This window comes from Neltuma alba, unplaced genomic scaffold, assembly GCF_004799145.2.
Source record: "Neltuma alba isolate B1F8T4 unplaced genomic scaffold, ASM479914v2 tig00001215_pilon, whole genome shotgun sequence".
Lineage (NCBI taxonomy): Eukaryota > Viridiplantae > Streptophyta > Magnoliopsida > Fabales > Fabaceae > Neltuma > Neltuma alba.
In genome coordinates, this window is record NW_021632380.1 from 1 (window position 1) to 26,679 (window position 26,679).

Genomic DNA, 26,679 nt, shown 5'->3' on the forward strand with positions numbered 1-26,679 from the left:
ATATATGTTACTATTTACATAACAAATTATTATCTACAAATACTAATTGTGTATGATGGATCCCACGTCCATCATATTACTTTGTAGATGTATATAAGAGTTTGTTTGAGTACAACACAAAAGAATTTGTTAATGTAAATTTGGATCAATGATATGCTATAGGAATCACCAATATGCAATTTTGGATCAATTATATATAATTAGGATCTATAATATGTAATAAGATATTGTATGCAACTAAGTATCCGCAATATATAAGTTTGGATCAATGATATGCAATTAGGATCTATAATATATAATAATATTTCATATGGAGTTAGGCACCTACCAGATGCAATTAGGATTCATGATATGCAAGTGAGGATCTGTTATATGCAATGAGCATCTATCAGGATAATGTGGTCTTTTTCCTACTACACTTGCTACCATTTGAGGAGCCCATATCTTTACATTTATTTTAGTCATATTCTCCAATTAATTTGTCAAAAAAAAAACTTTTAACCAAAATTTCTAAATTTAAACCCCTAGATACGAGTAGTTATCAAAACTCTAGAAGCAAAAAAATAGTTAATATTTTAACAAGAATAGTTAATATTTTTAAAAGAGGAGTCATTAGAGCTCGGATAACTAGCCGCTAGAGGGGCCGTTGGCATTAGAGCTTCGGTGGCCATCCTCTAATCAGGTGCTTAGATTAGCATCTAAGGAGGGAAAAAAAAAGAAAAAGAAAATCATAAGATATAGTTTTGTCTTTTATCCCAATTATTGAAACGTCAGTTTGATAATCTATCACCAATGTCATTTCACATATTAGTATCACATTTTTTATATTTTAAAATTTAAGTGGCATTTTATTGGAATTTCTCATTAAATATTTCCAATTTACACTATCTAAGTCTAATTTAAACTGGTCAGATCTTACCATAATGATAAATACAAGATTAAAAATTTATGAAGTGCTCGTCATGTGAGAAATTCCGAGACCTTTTTTTCAAAAAAAAACTTGGTCAACAGGGGGACCCGTTCATTTCGAATTTTGTGAGGTACAGGATGACTCTAATTTGATTTTTAAATCGCTAATCGCTAAAGAAGATTTAAAAAAATGATCTTAAACTGCACATATAGTCAACACCGAACGTTTGCTGAGGACCCGCTCAAGAGTTTCAAGTTTCAAGCATGAGCGTGACGCCACAGTAGCCAGTCAGCACCAAACAGATAGCAAAACAAAGTCTTGTTCTCTTTTCTTTTCCAAAAGAACCCATCTTCCTCAATCTAAAGGCATTATTTTCGGATCACAGCCCTGTTTTTGAATAACCCATCTGGAGGCTCGCCTTTGCATCTGATCCGAGAATCTCAATCCTAAGTACCCATTAAATTCTCTGTAAGTTCAAGCTTGCCTTTTTGTCTTTTTTGATAGCTTTATCTTGAATGTCTCTACTCAAACCTACAAAGTAGATAAGAAGTAAATGCACGACGAATTAGGGTTTAGTTTCATTGTCTCAACTCCGCTCTCGTTATTTTCTTTGACTTCAATCAGCTCATTGGGTGTAATGTAGTGATCTACTGGTCTATGATTTTGGTGCGGTACGTTTTGCTCAATACATTGTTCAGTTTAAGTATTTCTCACAATGTATGATTGCAAAATCGTTTAGCCTGCTTTACGGATTTGTGACATGTTCAATCTTTGCGACTGCAGAGTAAATAGCCTGAAACGATGACGAGAATTACACGTGACTTTGGTGATACAATGCAAAAGGGGGCTTTGCCTACAGTTTCAGCTGATGTGGTGTTTGCCACTTGTCGGTTTCCTAGTTACAGAATTGGAGCTAACAATCAGATCATTGAGACGAAGGATGACCCGAAAATGATATCCATGAAGGAGGTCGTTGCGCGTGAGACTGCCCAGCTTTTGGAGCAGCAGAAGCGTCTATCTGTTCGCGATCTCGCCAATAAATTTGAGAAGGGTTTGGCTGCTGCAGCTAAGTTGTCTGAAGAGGTTATTTTCCTTTCTAGCGGTTGAAATAATTTTGATGTTTCTATAATTCTTCCATATGAGGCTAACATACTGAACATTTGGTAGGTCTCTTCCCATGTGAGACATTTTGCCTCATTTTATTTTTTTATGTTTTTACTTCTTGAATAATAACTAATTATAATCTCCAAAAATAGCCTTTATTGTGGCTGATATACTTGAAAATTCAGGCTAGACTTAGAGAAGCAGCATCGTTGGAAAAACATGTTCTTTTGAAGAAGCTTAGAGATGCCCTTGAATCCTTAAAAGGACATGTGGCAGGTAGAAACAGGGATGATATAGTGGAAGCCATCGCCATGGTTAGATATGGATACCTCACCCCCGCCCCCCTCTTTTGTGAGTGCGTGTGTGTTTCATCCATTCTCTAAGCATGCCTGCTTTTAACTTCTTATGTGCCTTTATTAGGTTGAAGCTCTGGCAGTTCAGTTGACTCAAAGGGAAGGGGAATTAATTCAAGAGAAGTCAGAGGTGAAGAAACTGGCAAGTTTTCTTAAGCAGGTGATGTGTAGAAAGTGATGGAAGACTCCAATCTTTCGTCAGCATTTTGTATTTGTCATTATGGAAATGAATAGAAAGTGACCTGAACTATTGGTATACAGAGGCTTTTGTTGATTATATTTCTCATTGCCTGTGAATCATATTAGTGCGGTGAACAGAATGGACGTCCTCACCGCTTTTTAGGTCATATATCTGTCTCAATATAAATTTAATACCATGAAATGTAACACTCCTTAGACTTGCTGAAGCCTATTAATTTACGTTCCTTGGAATATAAGTTGTTGGAACTTTACATTTTACTATATATTTAGATTAGACTAATAGAAATATGTTTTTTTTTTTTTAAAAAAAAATAATTACGATTACTTTTCAGTTTGTATCTCCTATACTTGCTTTCATTAACTACTCCTTCTCCATTGCTAAGAGTCTAAATTCATTTACAGGCTTCTGAAGAGGCCAAGAAACTTGTAGATGAGGAAAGGGCTTTTGCTCGTGCTGAAATAGAGAATGCCAGGGCAGCAGTTCAGAGGGTGGAAGAGGCTCTGCAAGAACATGAGAGAATATCTCAAGTCACAGGGAAGCAGGTTAGTCCATGTTCTTGTTATTTATGGTGCTTGAATTTTTAGAGTAAGGAGATTTCAATGTTTACCATATAACACTCTCTTCTTGGAGAGCAGTTGGCTGTTAACTAACTGGTCATAGGTTCGAATTCTACTTGTGGAGATTTGATTCATTCCGAATTCTTTTCTTTTTTATGCCCCATCTCTTATTCTAGTGTTGCTTCTTTCTCTGCTTTCTTAGATGTAGCTTTTTATATGTTGTTGCTTTCTCTTTATTGCTTCGATGGAAGCACTGTGTAGGTCGAACATACTATGTTAATATCTACTCTCATGATAGGCAAATAGGAATGCCAGGCTTCTCTTTTCCATTTGCTGGATGCCACATCTTAATTGATGCTATGTTGAATTAGATGAGATTTGTTTAGTTTCTTTGGAGGTGCATTGGATCCATTAATCAAGAAGTGAAATATTGGGAGCTACTCTAGGGTTGCTTATGACTAAAATCTAGGAGCTATTGTTTTTAGGTTGGAAGATAATTCATGATTCCAATTAATTGTGGGGTTTACCTTTGGAATTCTTGTTTAATGTTATTGTAGCAGGGTTTTTATTCTGGACAGGCATTTTCAAGCTATTTCAAATGCAATGAGCTTGATTTGTCATGTAAACACTTTAAGGGAAATTTTCTCCTTTTCCTCTGTGATAAAGGTACCAAAAAAAAAAAAAAACCCAAGAGTTAAAAAAAAATATATCAATAGGATAAATCTCTTTTATCCCTCTTTGTAATGGTCTATAATTTCCTTTTTTCTTTATTTTTATGAGGAAAAAGATCCAGTATTCATCAAAGTAATGGTGTCCTGTAGAAGACTTAATTAGATCCAGAAAATGTGGATCACTTATGTTATTTTCATTCCATTATAATTTATTTCTGTTGGAACTTTAGGACCTGGAACAATTGATGAAGGAGGTTCAAGAGGCTCGAAGAATCAAAATGCTGCATCAGCCAAGCAAGGTATTAAACAGTTGTTCCTTCAATCCATTTATCATGAAGATTATTGTTATTATTTGAATATTTGAATCATAATCTCTTCTTTTTAGGTTTTACTCCTTGTTTTTTTTTTTTTTAATATTTTAAATTCTCTTAGTGGCATATGTACTCCCTTGGTTGTCTCTTTGTTCATGAAGAAGACTGTACATAATCTATGGCTCCTACATTGAGTTGGAGTACAATTCTTCCAGATAATTTTACTTTATTTTAGTAGAGAAGATAGATTTAAGAAATCCTAATGTATCATCACAGTTGAAATGGACCGTCATTGTTCCAGAATTAGGACTTCTGTCATGTACATAATCAATATTGTTCCTTTATTTTATACACAATTAATATGGTTCCTCTTTGTATGAAGTCGGATTCTCTCCTCACCCTTATTTTCTTGCCCTTCATATATAGTATTATTAACTTGATTTTTATCATGTTGTATTAAATAAATGAATGCACTGACTATTAACTTTTAGGTTATGGATATGGAGCATGAGCTTCTAGCATTGAGGGCTCAACTTTCAGAGAAGTCTAGACATTATGTGCGACTCCAAAAAGAGGTACCCTTGCAATCTTATGTCCATGTTGAAGAGATTCTTATATGAATTTTTTATGGGATTTATGTAATTGTTGAGGGCTGGAGGCTTAGTTTCTGAAGCAGTATGTTGTATTTAATCATAATCTTTCCTCTCTGGGCATAGTTATGTTTCAATCATGTGTAATGGTGGGATAATATTTATTTTGTTTTATTGGGTTGTTGATAAACTATGATTTAATACATTGTGGGATTTATAGTTTTGTAGAAAATTTCGATTCATTTTCTGTGTGTGATAATACATTTTGTGCGTTTTGACTATTGCATTAGGTGTTATATTGCCTGCATTGTTTATTTTGCCATAATCACCTTGATCTGGCTGTTTCCTTTTTCATTTAATTGTTTTAGTTATGTGTGATTTTTTTAAAATCATACTGGGAAACAAATAGTATGATGTTAACTTGCAAGTTTTCCATTCTTTCTTGAAGACTATTTGTGATCGCCGGAAGACCTCTACACAATGTGTTATGCGGTGTGGTGTATTCAACGATGAAAATTATTATTTTGGCTTCATTACTCTCATGTTGTAGTTTTTCTTCCTTCCTTTATTTTTTGCCCCACTGACTTATCCTCCATTGTACTGTCCAGCTAGGAAGGATAAAGAGGGGTGGAGAAAATGTTGCCCATTTGTATGAACTAGAAGGGACTGAAGTATTAGGTTCATATTTAGAAATTCAACCCTACTCCGAGAATGCCCCTGGTCTTTCAAAATGTTCAATTCAGTGGTACCGCATATTGTCCGAATGTGCTAAAAGGGAACTTATTTCAGGTATATCTGCCATAATTTCATATATTCTACTTTAGAAAATTGGATATTTTTTCCTGTTAATTTTTTCTTTATGTTAAGCATGTAAGGCAATTGGCTTTTGCTTGAAGCGTCCCTCTACTTCTGGTATGGCGTGGTTGGTAACCATTGGTCATATCCCAAATGAGAATTTGAGCATGCTGTTAAGAAGACTTCACCAGGAATAGAAAACACTCGGACGCAAAACTAGAATAAAATTCTTTACACCTTTCTCCATCCTCTACTTCATGCCTATACTAGCCCGAACATAATGAATGTTGGTCACCTCCCAACTTTCCTCCTGTACCATAACAGACTCTGACATCTAACAAAGACAACGATGCGCACACACTTGAAAGGCTCATGTGCTACTCTATAACTTCCCTATGCCAATAAAGTCCTGATATGAATGGCCATACAACTCTCTTATTTATGAACAACCTCTGTGCTGCACTGCACTAATGCCCTGAGACCTGAGTGACTCCCTTTGCTAGATGTGTAATTTTGCAGCATGAGTTATTATACAATCTGTCACAATTTGTTTATTCCTTTTGTAATTTTTCACTTATATGTTAGGTGATACAACTTTTTCTTTTACAGGAGCTACCAAATCAGTCTATGCCCCTGAACCTTTTGACGTTGGACATGTATTACAAGTTGATATTGTTTCAGGAAGCCAGAACATCACATTGTCAACCACTGGTCCAATTGATCCAGGTTTGTTTCCAATCTTTTACGTTTCATGCTTAATGAATTTAATCATCATCAACAGGTGTGATTTCAAATATTGATATCTTTTGTTCTATACAAAACTGATAACATAGAAATAGATCGTAGGTGTGTTTCCATTTCAGTGGAGTTTGATATAGTATTCTTATGCAGCTGCTGGTTTGGGGACCTATGTTGAGGCACTTGTGCGTAAACATGATACTGAATTCAATGTATGTCATCATTACACTTAGTTTCTTGTCTCTTCTGTAATAATCTATATGTATGCAAGCATGAAGCATAATTTATAAGCTCATTATTAACTACTTTTTTCTTCATTTGGTAGTCTTACTGTGTTAGTGTTCTAAAACCACTGTTGGATCCTAAATTGATGGCATTTTTTCAAAGCCCCTGACTTTAGAGAAGCTGTTGTTTAACAGCTCTATAGGTTATAAATGTATGATTACACATCAATTTTAATAAATATAATATTGTTATAAATCACAGTTTCTACCACTTAAGACGTAGAAGGTAACATAAAATTCTTAGGTAAGCATAAACCTGTCAATATTCCCCTTCAATAAAACAAGTCTTTAGTTGCAAATGTTGCTAAACAGGTAAAATCAGCAATAAAAACGCCAATAAATCTGTCACTAACTGATTTAAAGACACAGCTACAAGCAAAATTAAAACCTGATAAAGTGGACTAGAGATCACATAGAGAAATGAAAACGGAGATTGTTGCAAGCTTTTGATGGAAGAGAAGCGAATGAAAGCAGCAGTGCAGAACAAGAGACTAGCACAGGCAAACGAAGGCAGTGCAAGTCTAATGACAAGTTGAAGTGCAGAAAGAAAATGTTATTGGGAGATGAACGGATCTTTTTCCTTTTTGGTGGTGGTTGAGACTCAACCTATATGCACAGTTTTGGGAAGCCAGAACACAGTTCTGTCTCTAAAAGCTATGTTTTGAGAAGATTTTATAAAAATGTTGCGGCCTTCAAGGATTGTGCAGGATTAAACAATCCCACATCCTTTCGGGCGAGAATGTGATCACAATAATTTCCAATGTTGTATGGAGCGTTCATTGGATGTTGATAAGCTGTAAGCTTGTACTTTGTCAACTCCTAAGTCAAATAGACTTCGACATGACAGGAACTATTGGGATTATGAACATTATCCTTGGAGGACCCTCCTTGATAATAAGTTTTAATTGAATAGTTTTGATACAGTACTGAAATAGAGCCTCCCATACCATGGCGTGGATGTAAGAACCATTCTTGTTGCCCAAGTCTGATAATTATAATTTAGAATGACTGTGTTTTAGTTGTAGTAAAGTGTTGCTTCTAAATATACTTTCTCGTCATTTTAGTATGAAAATAAAATGAATAAGATTCCATGATTGTAAGTATAATTGTCTTGCTACTTTGCAGGTGGTTGTAACTCATATGAATGATTCACATCCTTCAAGTGAATCTATCCACGTCCTTCATGTTGGGAAAATGAGGATGAAGCTTTGTAGAGGAAAGGCAACTATTGCCAAAGAATACTATTCAAGTTCCATGCAGGTATTTCAAGTTGTAAATGCTGTCTCTAATATTGACGAGTCTATTTCTGTGCGACAACTAAAATGTAGGGGAGCAAGAATTTTATGTGCCATCATTTTTTTTTTTTGGGAAAATTTACAAAATAACACATGGATACAGGACTTGAATAGTTGGTGCAGTAAACATTGTTTTAACCTTGTTGAACAAATCTCTCTTTCCGGTGGTATGAGATCTCTTTGTCCTTAGTTAAAGCCTGTGAGGGAAGCTGACTTGATATTTCCCTTTTGGTTTAGCTATGTGGAGTTAGAGGAGGCGGGAATGCTGCAGCCCAGGCGGTATTTTGGCAAGCAAAAGAAGGGCTTTCTTTCATATTAGCATTTGAAACAGAGCGTGACAGGAATGCGGCTCTTATGCTTGCCAGGAGGTTTGCATTTGACTGCAATGTATGTCCTTCTGAACTCCAAAGCAAGTTTTTATGTTCAAACTGAGATTTGTCAAAATTTAAACATTTATCACTGGAATTTTTTAATCAAATATAAGTTGTTTGTGAACTATTCTTGTCTGACTTGTTGAAACATCAAATTTAGCCCAGTTTGTGCATGGTGTATATAAGCTGAACTCGAAAGTTTAATTAGTACACTCACAGAAAACTGTGTGGCTACCAATTTGTCCTGAAGAATGCTTGAGCTTGGATTTCCACTATATTTATTTAAACTTGTATTCAATATGTTGTACATGTACAAAGTTCTTTTCTTCTCTATTCCTATTTTCTTGGTCTGCATTGCTGAACTATAAATGGATTAATAATGGCAGATTACTCTTGCTGGGCCAAACGATAGATCTAGAGCAGCAGACGATAGATTGCCATCTTGGTCGTGATGAACTTCAGAAAATTTTTTCTCCTCTTCTGTAATTACTCAAGTTTTCCTAGCTTGTATTATAAGTGTGCATCAGCAAAACATGGCTTCTTATGATGGAACATTCATGCCTGGCTTCTTGGAGTTGGACAGAATCTCTGTGTCATTATTCTCCTTCACCAAACACCAAGGCATTTTTTTTGGGTTTGCCTTTGTGAGTGGTAGCTGACAAATTTGTAGGGCTTGCATTGTAAAATTTATGGAATCTATATTCAGTGCTTGAGATGCTAATTTACTGTATTTTGATTGATTCCTCATCAGTTACTGTCGAAACCCTCCAAAGTTGCATTTACCTTTTGTAATTTATCACAGGTTTTCTACACAACTTTGATCATAAATAATCCGCGGCAAACTATGTAAGCCATAGGAAGCCAAAACATGAGTCATAAATGATATAGTGTCTACACAATGTGTAGATTCACATGTAGTCATATTATCATTATGACTATAAATGACAAAAATAAAAAAGGCTGAGGATTGTGGTGATGAGTTGGAGCAGAACAATAAAGGAATAATGAAAGAGAAGGGGAAGGAATAAAGAAGCTGAGGTGTGATGGAGTTGGATCATTGAATGCCACACATTAGCAGGGCGATATTCTTCCGTTTTTAACACTTTCTAGATAATATTGGTCTTAAAACTTTCGGATGTTCACAGTTTCTGAGCAAGAATTTGCAGGGACAAATTGGACACTAACCTTAAAAAAACCAATAACTAATACAAATACAATGCTCAAATTTGACTTAGGCAAACTATACTCATAAAATCTTATCACTATTTATAAATTATCAGTTTCCTACAAAAAAAAAAATGTAATGATTGATGAATTAGCGTTGATATAAGAAGATGAAATTGAAGTCTCGTGGGGCATTCTTGATAATATGTTCAAGGAGCAAAGTCTCATCATCTCCAGGACCAACAACCACCTTCACTTTGTTATCATCTAAATATATAGCTGATCTTGAAAATCCAAGCTTGAAAATATTGTCAATCAATGACTCCCTGAACTGCAATATACAAAATATCAATCAAATCATGTCAGTTCATACATTATTGAGTATTGTTAAAATTACAGACACTTCATCACCAAAAATAAAAAAAAATAAGACACTTATCTTTTATTCTTAAAATTTCTGCATAAGCCACGTTATTATTAATTTAAAAACAGAGAATGAATCTTATAGGCTTCAAGTGTTGCGGAAATAATGCAAATATCTCCCCTAGATATCTCTGGTTATGTGTAGATACAAAACAGATGTCATGGGTAGTTTTATGGAAACTTAAGAATAAAAACTTTAGACAAAAAAATACTCTTTCCAATGCTTAATATTAGTGCTACTTAATTAATTTGAATATATTAAGAAAATGAGGTTAATTAGTTAAATATAACAAATATAACATAACCTTTACAAAATAATCCTATGCAACATCAATCAATCATCAATCATCATCAACTTTATGCTTAAAATTTTGTAATACCCTGGTCCCTTAGAAATGCGTAATATTGGGTTAAGAATATTTTCAAAACCATTAAAGTGGTCAATTATTACAAGAGAGAGAATGACTGAAAATTAAATAAGTAATAGTATCTATTAATTAGAATATTAATATCCTAACATTAATGCCTAAAATAATGCAGTTTAATGAAATTTCAAATGTGACCAAATATATCACCACGTGAAAGAGGAGAAGTTTCTAGTTAGATTACACAATAGCTTATAAGTTTGGGGAAAAAAATGACAGTATATCAGATAAAATAGATTAAAATATTATATTTAAAATAAAATTCAATTTCTAACAAACTCTTATATTGGGAATCGGAGACAATATATAATTGGGGGCAGTTTTGTTTAGACGGAAAAAAAAAATTTAACCTCTAGCTTATATTAATTTTTAAAACAAAATGTAACGGTAAACTTACCGTTTTAGAAACAAGAGGATCACGGTTTTGATTCTTTATGGTTAATTCGAAGGTCTTCAACGAAGGAACCTTTTTCACAAAAGACATCATTGTTTGATGAGCATTCTCCCAACACCCGGATCTTTTGTTTACTTCAACACGCACCCGCAATTCCTCTAACGTGTGAATTGAATTTAATGAATCTATTATTCCACTACATGAAATCTGCAAGAGAAAAAATGACAATAATATATAATCAGCAAAATATGTGTATAACTATTGTATTAATAATCATGTTGTAGGAAAAAAAAGACGTAGACATCCCATATGCACATATAGCGTGTCATAAAATTATATTCTTAGTTTTTTTTTTATTGAAATATAGTCCAAATTTAAGGTTTTAATAATGAATTCATTTCTTTTTCCAAGCTGACAGTTAATTAATTAATTTTATTTGAAATTCTACATCTATTGAAATAAAAATTATAAATAAACATAAAAATAAAATAAAATTGATTTAATCTAAATCATTCCATTTAATGAGTCTGTATGATATCTAAATTTACGTACCTTGTGAAGAATGGCGTCAGATACATATAGTTTTCTGGTTCGACTGACATCAAGAAGGAGCCTTTTGAAGGAATCAAGAGAGATAGTATTGGCAATATCAGGAATTAGCACAGTCGCAGATTGAAGAGAAGGAAAATTGTTCTTGTCGCCACAACAATTATAATATTCCAAAGGAAGTTTCCTGTTCCAACTCGACAACAAGAAATCTTCAAGATTTGGAGAATCTGAAACCTTAAGAGACAGGCTTGTTTCATCGGTCCCATGACAAACAAGATTCCATGTCACATGTAAGGAAACAAGTTCGGGTGCAGAAACATGAAGGTTCGTGAAGTGAGCATCAATGGTGAAAACCCTAAGAGACGAGCTTGTGATTCTGAGATTAGTTGGAAGCACCAAAACACCAGAAAGATTCAGTTCTTGCAAATTAACGCAGCAAGTCGAAACCCACTTTTCAAAACTATGGTTCAAAGCGATAGGGATATCCTTAAGCGTTAAAACCCTAAGATGCTCCAGAGAGCTATGATAATGGAGCTTCAGTTCGGGTACATTAAGGTGATTATGGTAATTATCCATATTTTCATAGTCCTTGCACTGTAAATCCAGCTCCAGAACATTCAAATACAAAGCATTTTGAAGCCATTCCTGGGGAATTTGAAGATCGTAATCATCGCTTGCAATAGTTAATTTGAAGATCTTCAAAGAAGGAACATTTTTCACGAAAGACATAATCGTATCGGCTTTCTCCCACCACTTATCTCCTTCAATACGTACGTGGAATTTGTGTAACTTACGAAATAGACTTGCATAATGTATTATTCCTCTTCCCTGTGAAATCTGCAAAAACAAATATTATTAAAATTCATCAAATTTATATAATTATTACTCCATATATATAGTTTGCATAGCTATATGAGAAAGTAAATGTACTCATATCACATGCATATAATACACACTACACAAATAACATGATATACATAGTATGATGCATTATATTATTTCTTCACAATGAAATACTTCAAAAAAATTATAGAAAATTTATTTTTTAACATTTTATTGAAATACTTATTTTAAATTTAAACTATTTATCTATTTTATTTTTTTAAATTTGCACATAATTAATCCTTATGTATATTTTTCTTTTATTTAGATAATTTAACACCCCCTCCCCGATGCGCCTGTGTATTGAGTTCTCATGCTCATGGGCCATGGCCAAACGATGAATACAAAATATGTGGACTGTGCAATTTTAATTTTATTAAACTTTTATTTTAATATTATAAAATCTAATAGGGTTAATATAATCTTTGGTCCCTCCAGTTTGCCCTCATTTTGAGTTTGGTCCCTTAAGTTTCAAACCACAAGTTTTAGTCCATCTAGAGGCAAAATGATCCAAGTTTTTATTGGATTAAAGGGACCCATATTTTAAATCAAAAGAAATTTAAGGGATATAGGGATCCATGTTTTAAATGAAAAGAAATTTAAGGGATCAAAGCTTATGATTTAAAACTTAAGGGACCAAAACTAAAATGAAGACATATTTGACGGATCAAAGTTTGTATTAACCCAATCTAAAATAAAGATAATATTCTAACCATTGTCTTTTATTAAAAAAAATTTGTCATTTGTAAATTATAAATTAAAAAATTCATATTTGAGTACATGTGTGCATAAATTTAAGTATGTACCTGGTGAAGAATGGCATCAGATAGATGTAATATTCTCGTCTGGCTAATATCAAGAAGGAGCCTTTCCAAGGAAGACTGAGAAATAAGAGGTGGTTCAGCAGGAAGTAACACAAACGCACATTTAAGAGAAGGAAACTGGATATCTCCAGAAGAACCATATCTCAAAGAATCATATGATGTGTCCAAGTTCTCCAACACAAAACTTTGAAGATTTGGAGTATCTGAAATCTTAATGAACGGATGTGATTCGACTCTGTTAAGATTAATAAGATTCCATGTCACCCGTAAGTCAACAAGTTTTGGTGCAGAAACGACATGAAGTTCCTTAAAGTCACCTTCAATGACAAAAACCCTAAGAGATGAGCTTGTGACTCTGAGTTTAGTTGGAAGAACTAAAACATCAGAAAGGTTCAGTTCTTCTAAATTCACACAGGTTGTCGAAATCCAATCTTCAAAACTGTCGTTTAAAGCGATGGGGATATCTTCAAGTCTTAAAACCCTAAGATGCTCCAAAGGGATAGAATATTGCAGACTCAGTTCAGGCCTTTCATGGTAACAATCAGAGCTTAATGGTTCCCCAGCGAACTCCAAGATCAGCTCTTGAACATTCAAAGACAAGGCTTTGTGAAACCAACCCAGCAGATGAAGGGTCACAAAATCCAATATTGGAAGATTATTCATTTTCTCTGGTAAGCATATCTGAAGCCTTCGAAACTCATGTTTGATGTTCGACTTATTATTCATACGAAACTCGAAGAACTTGTCGAGGTGTTTGATGAATCCGACGTTGTCTGGGACCTCTTCGAAATCTAGAACAGAAGGGTAAGAACACAGTGAATGAAGTCTTTTAGAGGCCATGCTTAAACGAAGAATGGATTGCGCAGAATCTACACGAGAAAGGATTTCATCAATGAAGAGATCGTCATGTAATAAATCAAAAGGACTTTCCGAGGAGGGTTGATCCATGTTTGCTTTTGGAAGGGAATTGAAAAAGGAGTTCAAATTGAACGATGAATGATTAGAGAGTTTATATAAGCCGTTTAATTAAGCTGATAATTTGATTTGTTAATGAAATAATATTATCTAGACTTCTTTTTTAAATGAATTTGAAATTTTATCTGGATGATTGCAAGATAGATTTCCAATCTCAAGTTATTTAAATAATTAAGCGGATAATTTATTTTTTAAAAAATAGTACTATTTATACGTTTTTTTAGGATAGATTAATTAATAAGTAAAGAGAATGTCCTGGAGAAACTAAAGTAATATTTATATACTGTGAAGTGCATATCTTAAAAATTGTAATTATTTAAAAGATTAAATAAAAAAATATAAATTTGAAAATACTAAACTATCTCTAACTAATCAATATATTTGGAAAAGGAAAAGAAGGAAATTTCAATTGGAATTCGAAGAAAGACAAAAATAAAAATTAACTGTTCATGTAGACAATTAGTTTCATTTCATCATGTGTTTACATGGGTATGAGTACTTATCATGATGGGTATTTGTGTAAATAAAAAGTTAGATACATATTGATATTCCTTGCTTTATGAATTCAAACTAAATAATTATCTGCTTCAAAACGATATATTTTCACGTTTCCGATAGGTAGATATCCGTTGATTATTTTCATCTAAATTTTGCGATTTTAAACATATTTTGATTTCGGGGATCAAAACTAAAAGACCTTTTTGAGGGAAAAAAATGATTTGACCAGGTTATATTAATTAATTTTGGACAAAAAAACCAATTTAATTCTAGGTTAGTGAGATGAAATTCACCAAGAAAATCTCGTAAGATAATGTATCAAATATTTATTCTTTTTACTATTTTTTTATTTTAAAGATACTTTGCAAACATTTTTATTCCAAATCATTTGAATTTTTTGGCCAACAGAAATTGTTTAGATAATATCAGTTTATCTCAGATTGCAAATTTCAAATTATTTATTTTATTCAGACCTCCTCTGACTCTACCTAATACAGGAAACCTACATCTAATTATATTATAAATTAAAAAAATAAGTCAAAACTGTAGCAAATGAGACATATTATATCTAGTTTTTACCACTTATAAGAAGCCATAATATATGACTGGCATAGATCTCAATCTTTGTAAACATCTAGGAATTAGTTATAAGTTTTTAAATTACAAGGACCAATGTAAAAATTAATGAGAGTAAATTATAAAAATTGGACCAATTAGGCAGTTTTCCCACCTATGCGTTGGACGGGTAACATGACAAATTTCATTTACCGAAAACTAACATTAAAAAGGAATTAATACAAACAAACCAAGTATACAACTTCACATTGTTAAGAAGAATAAGAGACAATAACAATCTTTACTAATCAACAAAAAAATTGGTAACAAACACTATTAATAAGGTGAGGATATCCAAAAGTTTGTTTTGAATCAATATCATTTTGGAAGTGTGAAAAAAGGAGCAATGTTACCCTTAGCCATCACAAAATGTTAATGTTCAACGTTAATTTTTTAATAGCCAGAACAAATTTGCTTCTTTTTTTACATTTTCTAGGTGATATTTATCCTAACAAAACCTTCGAATATTCACAGTTTCTATGTGAAAATTTTAGGAGTAAAATCGGACCTTAATCCAATAAATAATGATACTTTAATATCTCAAACATAGACAAACCAAATTCATCAATTCATATCAGTATTATATTCACAAAGCCACTGGCTTCTGATTACAAATAAAAAGTTCTGTAATGGTTGATTGATTGTAGTGGCTTCAATTCTGAGAAATTAAGGTTGATATAAGAAGATAAACCTTAATTTCATCGTAACAATCATAGCTTGTTATTTCCCCACGGAACTTCGAGATCAGCTCTCGGACATTCAAAGACAAGGCTTTATGAAACCAACCCAGAAGACGAACGGTCACAAAATCCAATAATGTTGGGAAATTCGTTTTCTCTGATAAGCTTATTTTAGGCCTTCGGAACTCATGCTTGATGTTCGACTTCTACCTACGAGACTCGAAGAACTTGTCGAGGTATTTGATGAAACCGACGAAGTTGTCTGGGACATCTTTAAAACTCCAGAACAGAAGCGTAAGAACACAGTGAGTGAAATCTTTTAGAGGCCATGCCCAAACGAACAATGGATTGAGCAAAACGTACACGAGATTTCATCGATGAAGAAATCGCTGCGTAGGAAATAAGGACTTTCCAAAGAGAGTTGATCCACATGCTGTTCGAAGAGAACCGAAAAAGGAGTTCTAATCGAGAGAATAGGAATTTTTTTTTTTTTTTTGGTGCAGATATATGAATGAGAAGGAAAATTTCAACTGAGAGCCTCCCCTCAGTCTCTCTCTCAAGCTAATCGCCTCCCAAAGAAAAAGAAGAAAATGTGGAGAGGGAAGAGGAATATATATATATATATATATATATATATATATATTTAAAGCAGCGGCTGAGAAAGGAATAGTGAGAGGAAAAGTAGGGTTTATAGCTAGCACAAAGCCCATCCGGGAAGTCTAAGAATAACATTTAGAAAAAAACACACATCTATGTGTGTGAGGAATTGAATTGAGAAGATAATTTTTTGAGAACATTAAGTTGGGAAAAAAATTTAATCTATAAATATGCAAATTAAAAATCAAATTAAAATATGTACCCATGATTAAAAAATCCAAATGGAACTTTGAATTTGGATTATCTGTATGACAATGTTATGTGTGGTGGGGAGGAGGATGTGAAATTTATATGTGTTTATATACATTTCCTTTTTTTGGAATATATATCAATAAGTGTCTGAAAGTCATAAACTTTGAAGAACAGCTAATATCTAAATGGAGCCAGTTAATGGAAGCTATACATTTATTTGTTGGGTTGTGTAAATTATTGAGTGCGACTCTACTTTGTGTGGACCATTACATGCACCCACCACAACGAACATTTTACTCCCACCGCCCCTATTTATTTAAAAAAACATTTGAACAAATTACATAAATAAAAAAAATTAGTTAAAATTAATTAAAAATAATAAATATAAAAAAAATTAAATTTTTTTAAAATATTCTTATTTATGAGATATAAATATTCTCCTATTAAAAACAATCTGAAACACTATAACTAAGCACTAAATATTGATACTTTTTTAACTAGGAATTTGAATCCTTATTCGTTACATTATAAATTTTTTTTTTTTTACTAGATTCAATCCTATTAGTAACTTATAAGAAGTTAGATATTATGAATCTTCGGACTTTGATTTTACGTCCCTCTCCATACGTTTTTTGTTTGGGGCCCAGTGTGCACCCATCCACCTAGTTTTCATCGTTATACATTAGATCGATGCAAGCTACAGGAAGACAGCTGCACATTGTCACGGACTTGGTCGCAATTCCAACGAACCGTGCGGCCTAGCAAACCTCTTGCCTCAAGTTGCTAGTCAGCCTACTCACGAAGGAACACAAAGGAACAAGAGACTCAAAGAAAGAACTTTGTATTGATCTCTTGAAGTGCTTACAACACTCTCACTTTCTTGAGTGTGTCAAATGAATGGGGGGGAGGGGTATTTATAGTTCTCCACCTCCTCAATGGACGGCTAAGATCTACTTGATCCAACGGTTACAATCTCGCATCTAGAATACTCTACAAAATATCTAGATATTTACAAAGGGGTTAGGTGTCTCCACAACTATCTATAGTATTCTGGAACCTTCCAAGCTTCCCCAACAAGCTCCACACATTTCTAGAGAGTTCCAGACTTACCCAAGACTTTGTTGGACACCTTTGGACAGTTCTGGGTAGCGAGCCTTTGTGTATTTTGGGCAAAACATGAGCGGTGCGTTACATTCTCCCCCACTTAATGTGGCGACGTCCTCGGCGCATCCCTCTTGTATGCCTCAATCTTCTCCTTATAGTCCCATAAAGCCAGCTCGTGTTCCCAGCTTGCTTCACTATCGGGAGATCCTTTCCATTTAACAAAGTATTCAATGTAGCTCGGATGACTCCCCCGTCTCGGTATTACTCGGTGCGCGAGGATTTCCTCAACTTCCCGTTCTGGCACCGTAGTAATTGCTGTAGGGGCTCTTCTAGACTCACCTCTACTTGGTTCATCCTTGTCTTCGTTGTATGGCTTCAGTAGGCTTACGTGAAAAACAGGATGCATCTCCAAGTGTGAAGGTAGAGTCAAGCGATAGGCTAGCTTACCGATGCGTTTCTCTATAGGAAACGGTCCTTCATAGCGCCTCACTAGCCCTTTATGAACCTTGGCGAACCTTCGGCTTTGATGAGGAAGGAGCTTCACCATGACTAAGTCACCTTCCTCAAACTCTAAGTGCCTCCTCTTAACGTCGGCCCACTTCTTCATCTTTTTCGCGGCCTTAGCTAAGTACGCCCTCGCCATGTCTGATTTTTCATGCCACCCCTTGGCAAACTTGAAAGCTGAAGGACTCGGGCCTTTGTAGCCAACAGCTAAAGTGTGCGGAGTCATCGGTTGTTGCCCCGTGGCTAACTCGAACGGACTTGACCCAGTTGATTCACTTTTCTGCAAGTTGTATGAAAACTGGGCAATGTCCAAGAGCTTAACCCAGTCCTTCTGGTTGGCACTTACGTAGTGCCTCAAGTATAATTCAAGTAAAGCGTTCACCCTCTCCGTTTGGCCATCGGTCTGCGGGTGAAAGCTTGTGGAAAAGTTAAGTTCGGACCCCATAATTTTGAAGAGCTCCATCCAAAATCTTCCTGTGAAGCGAGTGTCCCGATCGCTCACAATAGTCTTTGGTATGCCCCAATACTTCACCACGAACTTGAAGAATAACTTTGCAGCATCTTCTGCAGTGAATTTGGTTTGGACTGGTATGAACACTCCATACTTGCTAAACCGGTCCACCACCACCATAATGTTGCTGCATCCTTCTGTCTTCGGCAAACAAGTGATGAAGTCCATGGAAATACTTTCCCATGGTCTCTCGGGAATCGGAAGTGGCTCTAGTAAGCCAGAAACGGGGCGCTGTTCCACCTTGTCTTGCTGACACACAAGACAAGTCTTCACGTAGAGCTCTACATCATCTCGCATCTGGGGCCAAAAGTATGCTCGCTCAATGAGTGCCATCGTGCGTCGAACTCCAGGATGTCCAGCCCACCTTGAGTCATGGCACTCCTTAATGATCTCCTTCCTTAAGCCTTGCCATTTTGGCACGTACACTCGGTTTCCTTTGGTTATGAGCACCCCATCCTCAAGCCAAAACCGGCGTGTCTTCCCTTGACTTGCCAATTCCATCAAACTTTTGGCTTGTGGGTCTTGCTTTAGTCCCTCCTTGACTCGATCAACCAAAGGGAAACTCGGGCTAGTGATGGAGGCAAGTTCGGCCTTTCTACTCAATGCGTCGGCCACGACGTTCCCTTTTCCTGGCTTGTACTCCATCACAAAGTCGAACTCTGCTAAGAAGGCTTGCCACCTTACCTGCTTCGGTGTAAGCTTCTTCTGCTTAAGGAAGTAACTCGTGGCGACATTATCGGTTTTCACAATGAACTTGGTACCCAGCAAATAATGTCTCCACGTTCTCAGGCAATGCACCACGGCCGTCATCTCCTTCTCTTGGACTGTGTAACGCCGTTCTGCATCATTGAGCTTACGACTCTCGTAAGCCACCGGATGACCTTCTTGCATTAGGACTCCTCCTAAGGCAAAGTCCGAAGCATCCGTTTGTACCTCGTATGGTTTGGTGTGGTCAGGCAAGGCCAACACCGGTTCCTTGATCACGGCTGCTTTCAGCTCCTCAAAAGCGGCTTGACACTTATCATCCCAATCCCATACTCGGTTTTTCTTTAAAAGATCAGTGAGGGGAGCGGCTATCGCAGAGTAACCTTTGATGAATTTTCGATAATAGTTGGCCAATCCAAGGAAAGAACGAAGTTCAGGTACCTTCTTTGGCGGTTCCCATTCCTGTATAGCACGCACCTTGGACTCATCCATCCGTAGTTTGCCCCCTCCGACAATGTGCCCTAAGAAAGTTACTTCCTGTTGAGCAAAGGCACATTTCTCCTTCTTGACATACAACTCGTTCTCCCTGAGGACTTGGAAGACTTGCCTAAGATGCTTCACGTGCTCCTCCAACGTCTTGCTATAAATGACAATGTCATCCAAGTATACCACCACGAACTTGTCCAAGAACGGTTGTAGGACTCGATTCATGAGGGTGCAAAATGTTGCTGGTGCATTTGTGAGTCCGAAAGGCATCACAAGAAATTCATACGAACCATACCTCGTGACACATGTTGTCTTTGGTTCGTCTCCCTCGGCTATCCGTACTTGATAATATCCCGACCTTAGATCCAACTTGGTAAACCAACGAGCTTGGCCAAGTTGATCAAAGAGATCGGCAATAAGTGGGATTGGGTACTTGTTCTTCACCGTGATCTTGTTAAGCGCCCGGTAGTCGATGCATAACCGAAGTGACCCATCATGCTTCTTCTGGAACAATACCGGGGCTCCATAAGGTGCTTTTGATGGACGGATATATCCCATGTCCACCAACTCCTTCAATTGCCTCCTAAGTTCCTCAAGCTCCGGAGGCGCCATACGGTAAGGCACTGCCGCAGGTGGTGTGGCACCAGGCACCAACTCTATCTTGTGGTCCACCTCTCTCTTTGGTGGCAACCTCTTGGGCAACTCGGGCGGCATCATGTCCTTGAATTCTTCTAGGACATGCTCAATACACCTCGGGAGGTTTTTAGTTGGCGAGGCTACTGCTTCTTCTTCCAAAGCAACTAGATATGTGGGCTGCTTCTTCTTTATGCCTTTGGAGAGTTGCATGGCCGAAATCTGCTTCTCTCGGAGTTGGGTTTCCCGTTCTAGAGGTACTAGTCGGGTGTTACCTTCTTCCAAGATGCACATCGTGTTGGCAAAGGGGATTGGCACGGCCTTAACCTTGTCCATGAATTCCATACCCAAGACAATTGGATAGTCATCCATGGTGACAATGGAGAAGTCTACGAGGCCGTTCCAATCGCCCAAGCTTACCTTGACATCACGAGCAACTCCAAAGGTAGCCCTCGGTCCTGAATTGACTGCCTTAAGCCAACCACGTTCTCCTTGGTAGTGAATGCCCAACTTTTTAGCCTCTTCCACTCTAAGGAAGTTGTTGGAAGCTCCCGTGTCCACAAGTGCTTTGACGGTGTGTCCTCCAATCTCGGTTTCCACAAACAACCGTCCCTTCCTTCCGGACTTGGGCATCTCCACCTTTGCCTTAATTGCATTGAGGAGTTGTAGGGATCCTACTTTCTCCTCTTCTCGTTCCCGTTCCTCCCTTTCCTCGATCAATGCTGAAAGTTTAGCCTTCTTTGGGCAATCCCTTGCTTTATGTGGTCCTTCACAAAAGAAGCATTTAAGTGATGGCCTTTCCCCAGCTTTGTACTCCTTGGGACCCTTCGACTTGTCCGTGGTCTCCTTGCCTCGGTGATGCTCTCCCCCACTCTTTCCCTTGCCGCCCTTGTCTTTCAGCTTTGGCTTCTCGGGTTTCTTGAACTCAATAAGGGACTCGGCAATGGAGATAGCGGTGGTCAAGTCTTGAGCACCACGTCTCTGGATCTCAAGTTTAGCCCACTGTTGCAATCCATCCATAAAGGCAAAGAAAGCTTCTTTATCAGGATAGTCAGGGATCTCAAGCAGTACCTCGGTGAATTCCTTCACATACTCGCGAATGCTTCCCTTGTGTTGAAGACGCCTTAGCCTACCCCTGGCCTCTTCTTCAACATTGCTAGGATAAAATTGCTTCTTGAGCTCACCCTTGAATTCAGCCCAAGTGTCTATGGTGCAAGTGCCTTTCTCTATGTCCCCTTGTCTCCTCCTCCACCATACCATAGCGGTGTCCTCGAGGTAGAGACATGCCATGCTAACCTTAAGTGCATCGTCGGTAACGACGTTCGCTCGGAAGTATTGCTCCATACTCCATAGAAAATTATCTAGTTCCTTCGCATTTCTTGTCCCTTTGAAAGCCTTAGGTCGTGGAACATCTACTTTAGAGGATGTAGTCCTTACCTCGGACGTTGACGGACTTTCTTGTGCAAGAGCCTTCTTGCACAAGATGAGCTCCTCTTCGGCACTCTCCAACTTACGCGAGACCCTCGCGAGTTCTCCACGAATCGAAGAAACCTCATCCTGTGAGACTCTTCCATGGCCTTCATCCTGTCGAGACATTGGGCGAGGACTTTGTTCATGGCGGCTTGCATCTCCTCACGGAACTCGTCCATGCTTTGCCCCATCTCCTCGAACTTCTCCTCCCCGTCGACTATTGCAAGCTCCACCTTGGCTAGCCGTGTCTCAAAACCCTCCATGGTTTCCCTTGAACTAGATCTCTGGGATTTAGATTTCTTCTTGACTCCCTCGGACATATTGATAGTCTCGCTTCCGCCTTCCATCTTCCTCTATGTTCCAACGATCTTCAAACCTTGGCTCTGATACCAACTGTCACGGACTTGGTCGCAATTCCAACGAACCGTGCGGCCTAGCAAACCTCTTGCCTCAAGTTGCTAGTCAGCCTACTCACGAAGGAACACAAAGGAACAAGAGACTCAAAGAAAGAACTTTGTATTGATCTCTTGAAGTGCTTACAACACTCTCACTTTCTTGAGTGTGTCAAATGAATGGGGGGGAGGGGTATTTATAGTTCTCCACCTCCTCAATGGACGGCTAAGATCTACTTGATCCAACGGTTACAATCTCGCATCTAGAATACTCTACATAAATATCTAGATATTTACAAAGGGGTTAGGTGTCTCCACAACTATCTATAGTATTCTGGAACCTTCCAAGCTTCCCCAACAAGCTCCACACATTTCTAGAGAGTTCCAGACTTACCCAAGACTTTGTTGGACACCTTTGGACAGTTCTGGGTAGCGAGCCTTTGTGTATTTTGGGCAAAACATGAGCAGTGCGTTACAACATGCATGGTGCAACTACAGTGGAACGATGTGACAAGAAGATAAGAGATCAATAATGATGGAAAATGACACATAATGTACTAAAAATCAGACCAGTAAATCAGCTGGTCAAGGTTAATGGCTCGGGGTCAGTAATTCAAATTGGGACCCATTTGAGATCTAATTGTTGGAGATACATATAATAATTAAATAAATATTATTCCAGGCGTGTATAAATTATATTGCATGTATAACGAAATAAAGTTTACTAAAGCACAAATTTATGAAATTTTCTAATTTTTAGATCTAAGATAATATTATTTCAGGCTTAATAAGAGGGGGAAAAAATATAAAGTTCAAATGAGTCGACCTGTTTAAAACTTTTGATCTAATCAACTAAAAGGTTGATTTATGAGTTTACTAGTATATATAATAGATTTGAATTATATATATTGATTTCATATATATATATATATATATATCACTCTGGTCCTTATTATTTGTTACTTGTAGCGAGGAATTTTGATTCTTGTTATTTGTTGTTTGTACCCTTTTTAAGGTTTTATTTTGAATTCTATCCTTATTACTTATAATAAAAGTTAAGAGATAAGGAATGAGTCTCATATTTTTTTCCTCAATATTCATCTCTCTTTAATAAGTACAAAAATAAAATTTTTTATCTATTTAATGGTCTCCTTATTATATGAAAAATTATTATAGGTGACAAATAATAAGTATCAAAATGTTACATATATAATCCTCGTGTGGGTCAGAAAAAGAAAGATGCATTGAACTATATCGAAGAGTTTCACCGACCAACAGTGTCGGCCTCATCCCACGTGTTTGTGTTTTGGGATTCTGTGTTTTGCTGTGTACGGAGACCGACCTGAACGGCGTCTCACAACTTTTGGGACGTCCTTAGTCCTTGCCACTTGCATATCTCTTTTCCCTTCCTCTTTATATATTCCCTCACATGGAATTTGTCCTTTGCCCCCAAACCAATCCTCCAAATTGTTCTTCCTCACCAAGAAGCCTTGCTTTGAGTGTAATTGATTGGCTATAAATATAAGGTTTTAATATTAAAAGTAGGGGTAATATCATTATGCATCCTTATAGTTTGGTTTAATTTTAGTTTTTATCTCTATAGTTTCATAAAAATTTGATTTGAATTTAAATATCATGATTAAAACCAAAACTCGTCAAAAAAAAAATAAAGATCGTTTGTTAAATTCAAACCAAAAAAATTGCAAAACTATATGGATAAAAAATAAAATTCGATCAAAGCATAATGACTAATAAAAGTATCTTAAAAATATCTCTCTAGTTCTATTTATAGAATTAAAAGAGGAAAAAAATTTTGGTCCCATTATACAGAGAGAGAAATTTTTCATATAAATATTTAATTTTTCACCTTATTTATTATTATATTAAAAAAATGTACAATATTAAATAAAAATAGGTGTTGAAAAGTTATTAAATTAGAAAAAAAAGTTAATAAAATTTAATGTTTTTGTTGGCATTTGTCCGTGTGGGAGTTACTTAACAGAAGAGACTCTAATATTCGTTATGAATTGGTAACTGTGATTTTCCATGTATTGACCGCTTTTCCGAGGAACAACTACGATTCTTTATGACACAATTAATTAGGAGCTAACATGAGAAACAGACTATTTTAGTAATTCCAAGAAAAGTCAGGGACTTTCTCTGGATCATGCCATAGCTGGCAACATGACAATCTCACATTTCTCATTCCCTTTTCAAGTCAGAGAAACTATCAAACTAACCTCCTCTGCTTCTTCTGCTTCTTTTTCTTGTTCTTCTTCTTCTTCTGAATCTACCGGTTCACAAATCCCAAGAAAAAAACATGGGACACAGAAGATCAACCTCCTCTTTCTCTTGTCTTCTTCTTCTTGTTGTCATTGCTCTCTGCTTCTCAAGATCTGCTAAAGCTTACAAGAATTACACAGTGGGTGACTCTCTGGGCTGGTTCGACAATCTTGAGAAGCCCTCTGTTAATTACCAGAAATGGGTCTCTGGCAAACAGTTCAGCTTAGGGGATTTCCTCAGTAAGTGACTCCCATACTTCCATTTGTATTTCCCGACCCTGACTTCTTTTCTTACTGATTTTGTGTGTGTGTGTGTGTGTGTGTGTTTTAGATCAACGATTTGAACCTAGTCTATCTCAGATTGACTGCTCATTTAGGTTACTATTATCATCAGTTCCATGATTCCTCTGTTCTTGTTGTTGAGTGTTGTCTGACTCTGATGTTCTTTTCTTACTGATTGTGTCTGTGTCTTTCTGGGTACGCGTGTGTGTATAGAACGTTTATTTGAACTTAGTAGTAGTATATTAGATTGATTGCTCACATATGTTACTGCTAAGTTCTATGATTCCTCTGTTCTTGCTGTTGAGTGTTTGTGTGTGCGCGTGTGTTTTCTGATGTTATGGATGTTAGAATCGAAGTGGTTTGATCAGATGGATCTTCAAGTGAAACAGAGAGCTATTTTTCTGTTTATATATAGAAAATTGACGGAAACTTCTCATCAGTTTGCTTCTCTTGCTTTAACAATCAATTGTAATATTGTATGGTCCAATTTCTCTGTAATTTAATTTCCTTTTTGTAATTTAATGATAACCCAGAAAAAATGGCAAACTGGTATGATCGTCTCTTTTGTGGCTTCGATAGAACAGAAGAGGCAAAAACAAAAACCTCAGAATCTGATGCTCAAAGTGATCACTGCTACAACATTTTTTTAATTCACAATATTCTTTTCTTTAATTAGGTGAAAACATTCTTTATGTTATATATTCCTTTCTTCTATCAAAAGATTATATTTACTTTTATAGTTTTAATAGTTTAATATTTTAATATGTATAGAATTTAAAATAAAAAAATTATCTCTTAAATGCGAGTTTTTTTTTTTAAATAATTTTTATTTAAAAGCTATTTTAAATTCAAATCGTCCAAACTGCATATTACAGTGGTGAGCCTTGCGAGAGCACTAAAACTCTAAATTACTTAGGAAAGCCGTGAAATAATACATGCCATGCTCATTATATACTTTGTTTTTTTAACCAAATTCTATTCATGCTTTGCTACAAACAACCTTATTTTATTGTTAATTTTGTTGCATGCAGTTTTCAACACAGACAACAACCACTCTGTTATCCAAACATACAACTTCACAACGTACAAACTATGTGACTACGACGATGCACAAGACAACGACACCACCCAGTGGTCAGCCTCCGACCCGTCAGCGACGGAGCCGCATCCGGTGACGGTGGCGGTGCCGCTGGTGAAGGAAGGGATGACGTACTTCTTCTCAAGCGACTACGACGGCGAGCAGTGCAAGAACGGACAACAATTCAAGATCAACGTGAGTTATGGACAAGGATTGCCTAAGAGTCTCAGAGATTATTATTCTTCTCCTCCTTCTTCTCAGGATTCTTCTTCTCCTTCGCCTGCTAGCCCTATTTCTGGGGACCAAGATGTGACACCAGATACTATTGTTCCTGCTAACTTCGACCATCCCCGTGAGGTCGATGATGACGATGATGCTGATGAGAGAGCTGAGAAATCATCAGCTGCTGGGTCTGTCTTTTCTTGGAAAATTTATAACTTTCTGGGAAGTTCTCTTGTTTGTCTGGGAAGTGTTGTTTTGTTGTTTGATTTGATGAGCTAAGAGAGAGGTACGTGAGAGCTGCTTATATTTGTATACCTCGTTTTATTTTTTAGTTATTGTTGATCGATTTGTTTAATTTTTTTTGTTTCTTTATTTGAATGAATAGGCCTGAGTGGTTGAGTTTTTAATTTCCCCCTTTTCTCCTTAGTGAGGAGTGATTGAGTTCCTAGAAAATATATACTATTGATATTAATAAAAATATATAATAAATAATGTAACAATATGACTAATGCATTTTTTATTGACACAGATGTTGCTAATCCATATATATA

At 36.3% G+C, this 26,679-nt stretch overlaps 2 protein-coding genes across 5 annotated transcripts; both read left to right on the top strand.

The window, feature by feature from the left end:
• Positions 1-1,196: 1,196 nt before the first annotated feature.
• LOC114754052 (stomatal closure-related actin-binding protein 1) lies at positions 1,197-8,977 on the top strand. 3 transcript variants are annotated; one of them, XM_028942789.1, is made up of 13 exons: positions 1,197-1,378; positions 1,694-1,993; positions 2,167-2,328; positions 2,435-2,527; positions 2,971-3,111; positions 4,028-4,096; positions 4,600-4,683; positions 5,307-5,487; positions 6,103-6,219; positions 6,385-6,443; positions 7,641-7,775; positions 8,048-8,197; positions 8,568-8,977. In XM_028942789.1, the coding sequence occupies exons 2-13, from the start codon at positions 1,712-1,714 to the stop codon at positions 8,631-8,633; spliced, it is 1,539 nt and encodes a 512-aa protein (XP_028798622.1). In that variant the 5' UTR covers positions 1,197-1,378; positions 1,694-1,711; the 3' UTR covers positions 8,634-8,977. The 3 variants fall into 3 exon arrangements, with proteins under 3 accessions (XP_028798622.1, XP_028798633.1, XP_028798629.1); XM_028942800.1 differs by having other exon boundaries at positions 1,198-1,378; positions 2,200-2,328; XM_028942796.1 differs by lacking the exon at positions 1,197-1,378 and adding an exon at positions 1,487-1,581.
• A 1,051-nt stretch (positions 8,978-10,028) lies between these two features.
• On the top strand, positions 10,029-26,419 carry LOC114754067 (uclacyanin-3). 2 transcript variants are annotated; one of them, XM_028942815.1, is made up of 3 exons: positions 10,029-10,039; positions 24,489-24,786; positions 25,860-26,419. In XM_028942815.1, exons 2-3 carry the CDS (start codon positions 24,585-24,587, stop codon positions 26,405-26,407), a joined length of 750 nt encoding a protein of 249 aa, XP_028798648.1. In that variant the 5' UTR covers positions 10,029-10,039; positions 24,489-24,584; the 3' UTR covers positions 26,408-26,419. The 2 variants fall into 2 exon arrangements, with proteins under 2 accessions (XP_028798648.1, XP_028798642.1); XM_028942809.1 differs by lacking the exon at positions 10,029-10,039 and having other exon boundaries at positions 24,412-24,786.
• The last annotated feature ends 260 nt before the right edge of the window (positions 26,420-26,679 follow it).

Coding starts and splice junctions, on each gene's coding strand:
- LOC114754067 (XM_028942815.1), top strand. CDS start 24,585: ATGGGACACAGAAGATCAACCTCCTCTTTCTCTTGTCTTCTTCTTCTT. Junction 24,787..25,859: donor CAGCTTAGGGGATTTCCTCA/GTAAGTGACTCC, acceptor TGTTGCATGCAG/TTTTCAACACAGACAACAAC.
- LOC114754052 (XM_028942789.1), top strand. CDS start 1,712: ATGACGAGAATTACACGTGACTTTGGTGATACAATGCAAAAGGGGGCT. Junction 4,097..4,599: donor TGCTGCATCAGCCAAGCAAG/GTATTAAACAGT, acceptor ATTAACTTTTAG/GTTATGGATATGGAGCATGA. Junction 5,488..6,102: donor TAAAAGGGAACTTATTTCAG/GTATATCTGCCA, acceptor TTTCTTTTACAG/GAGCTACCAAATCAGTCTAT.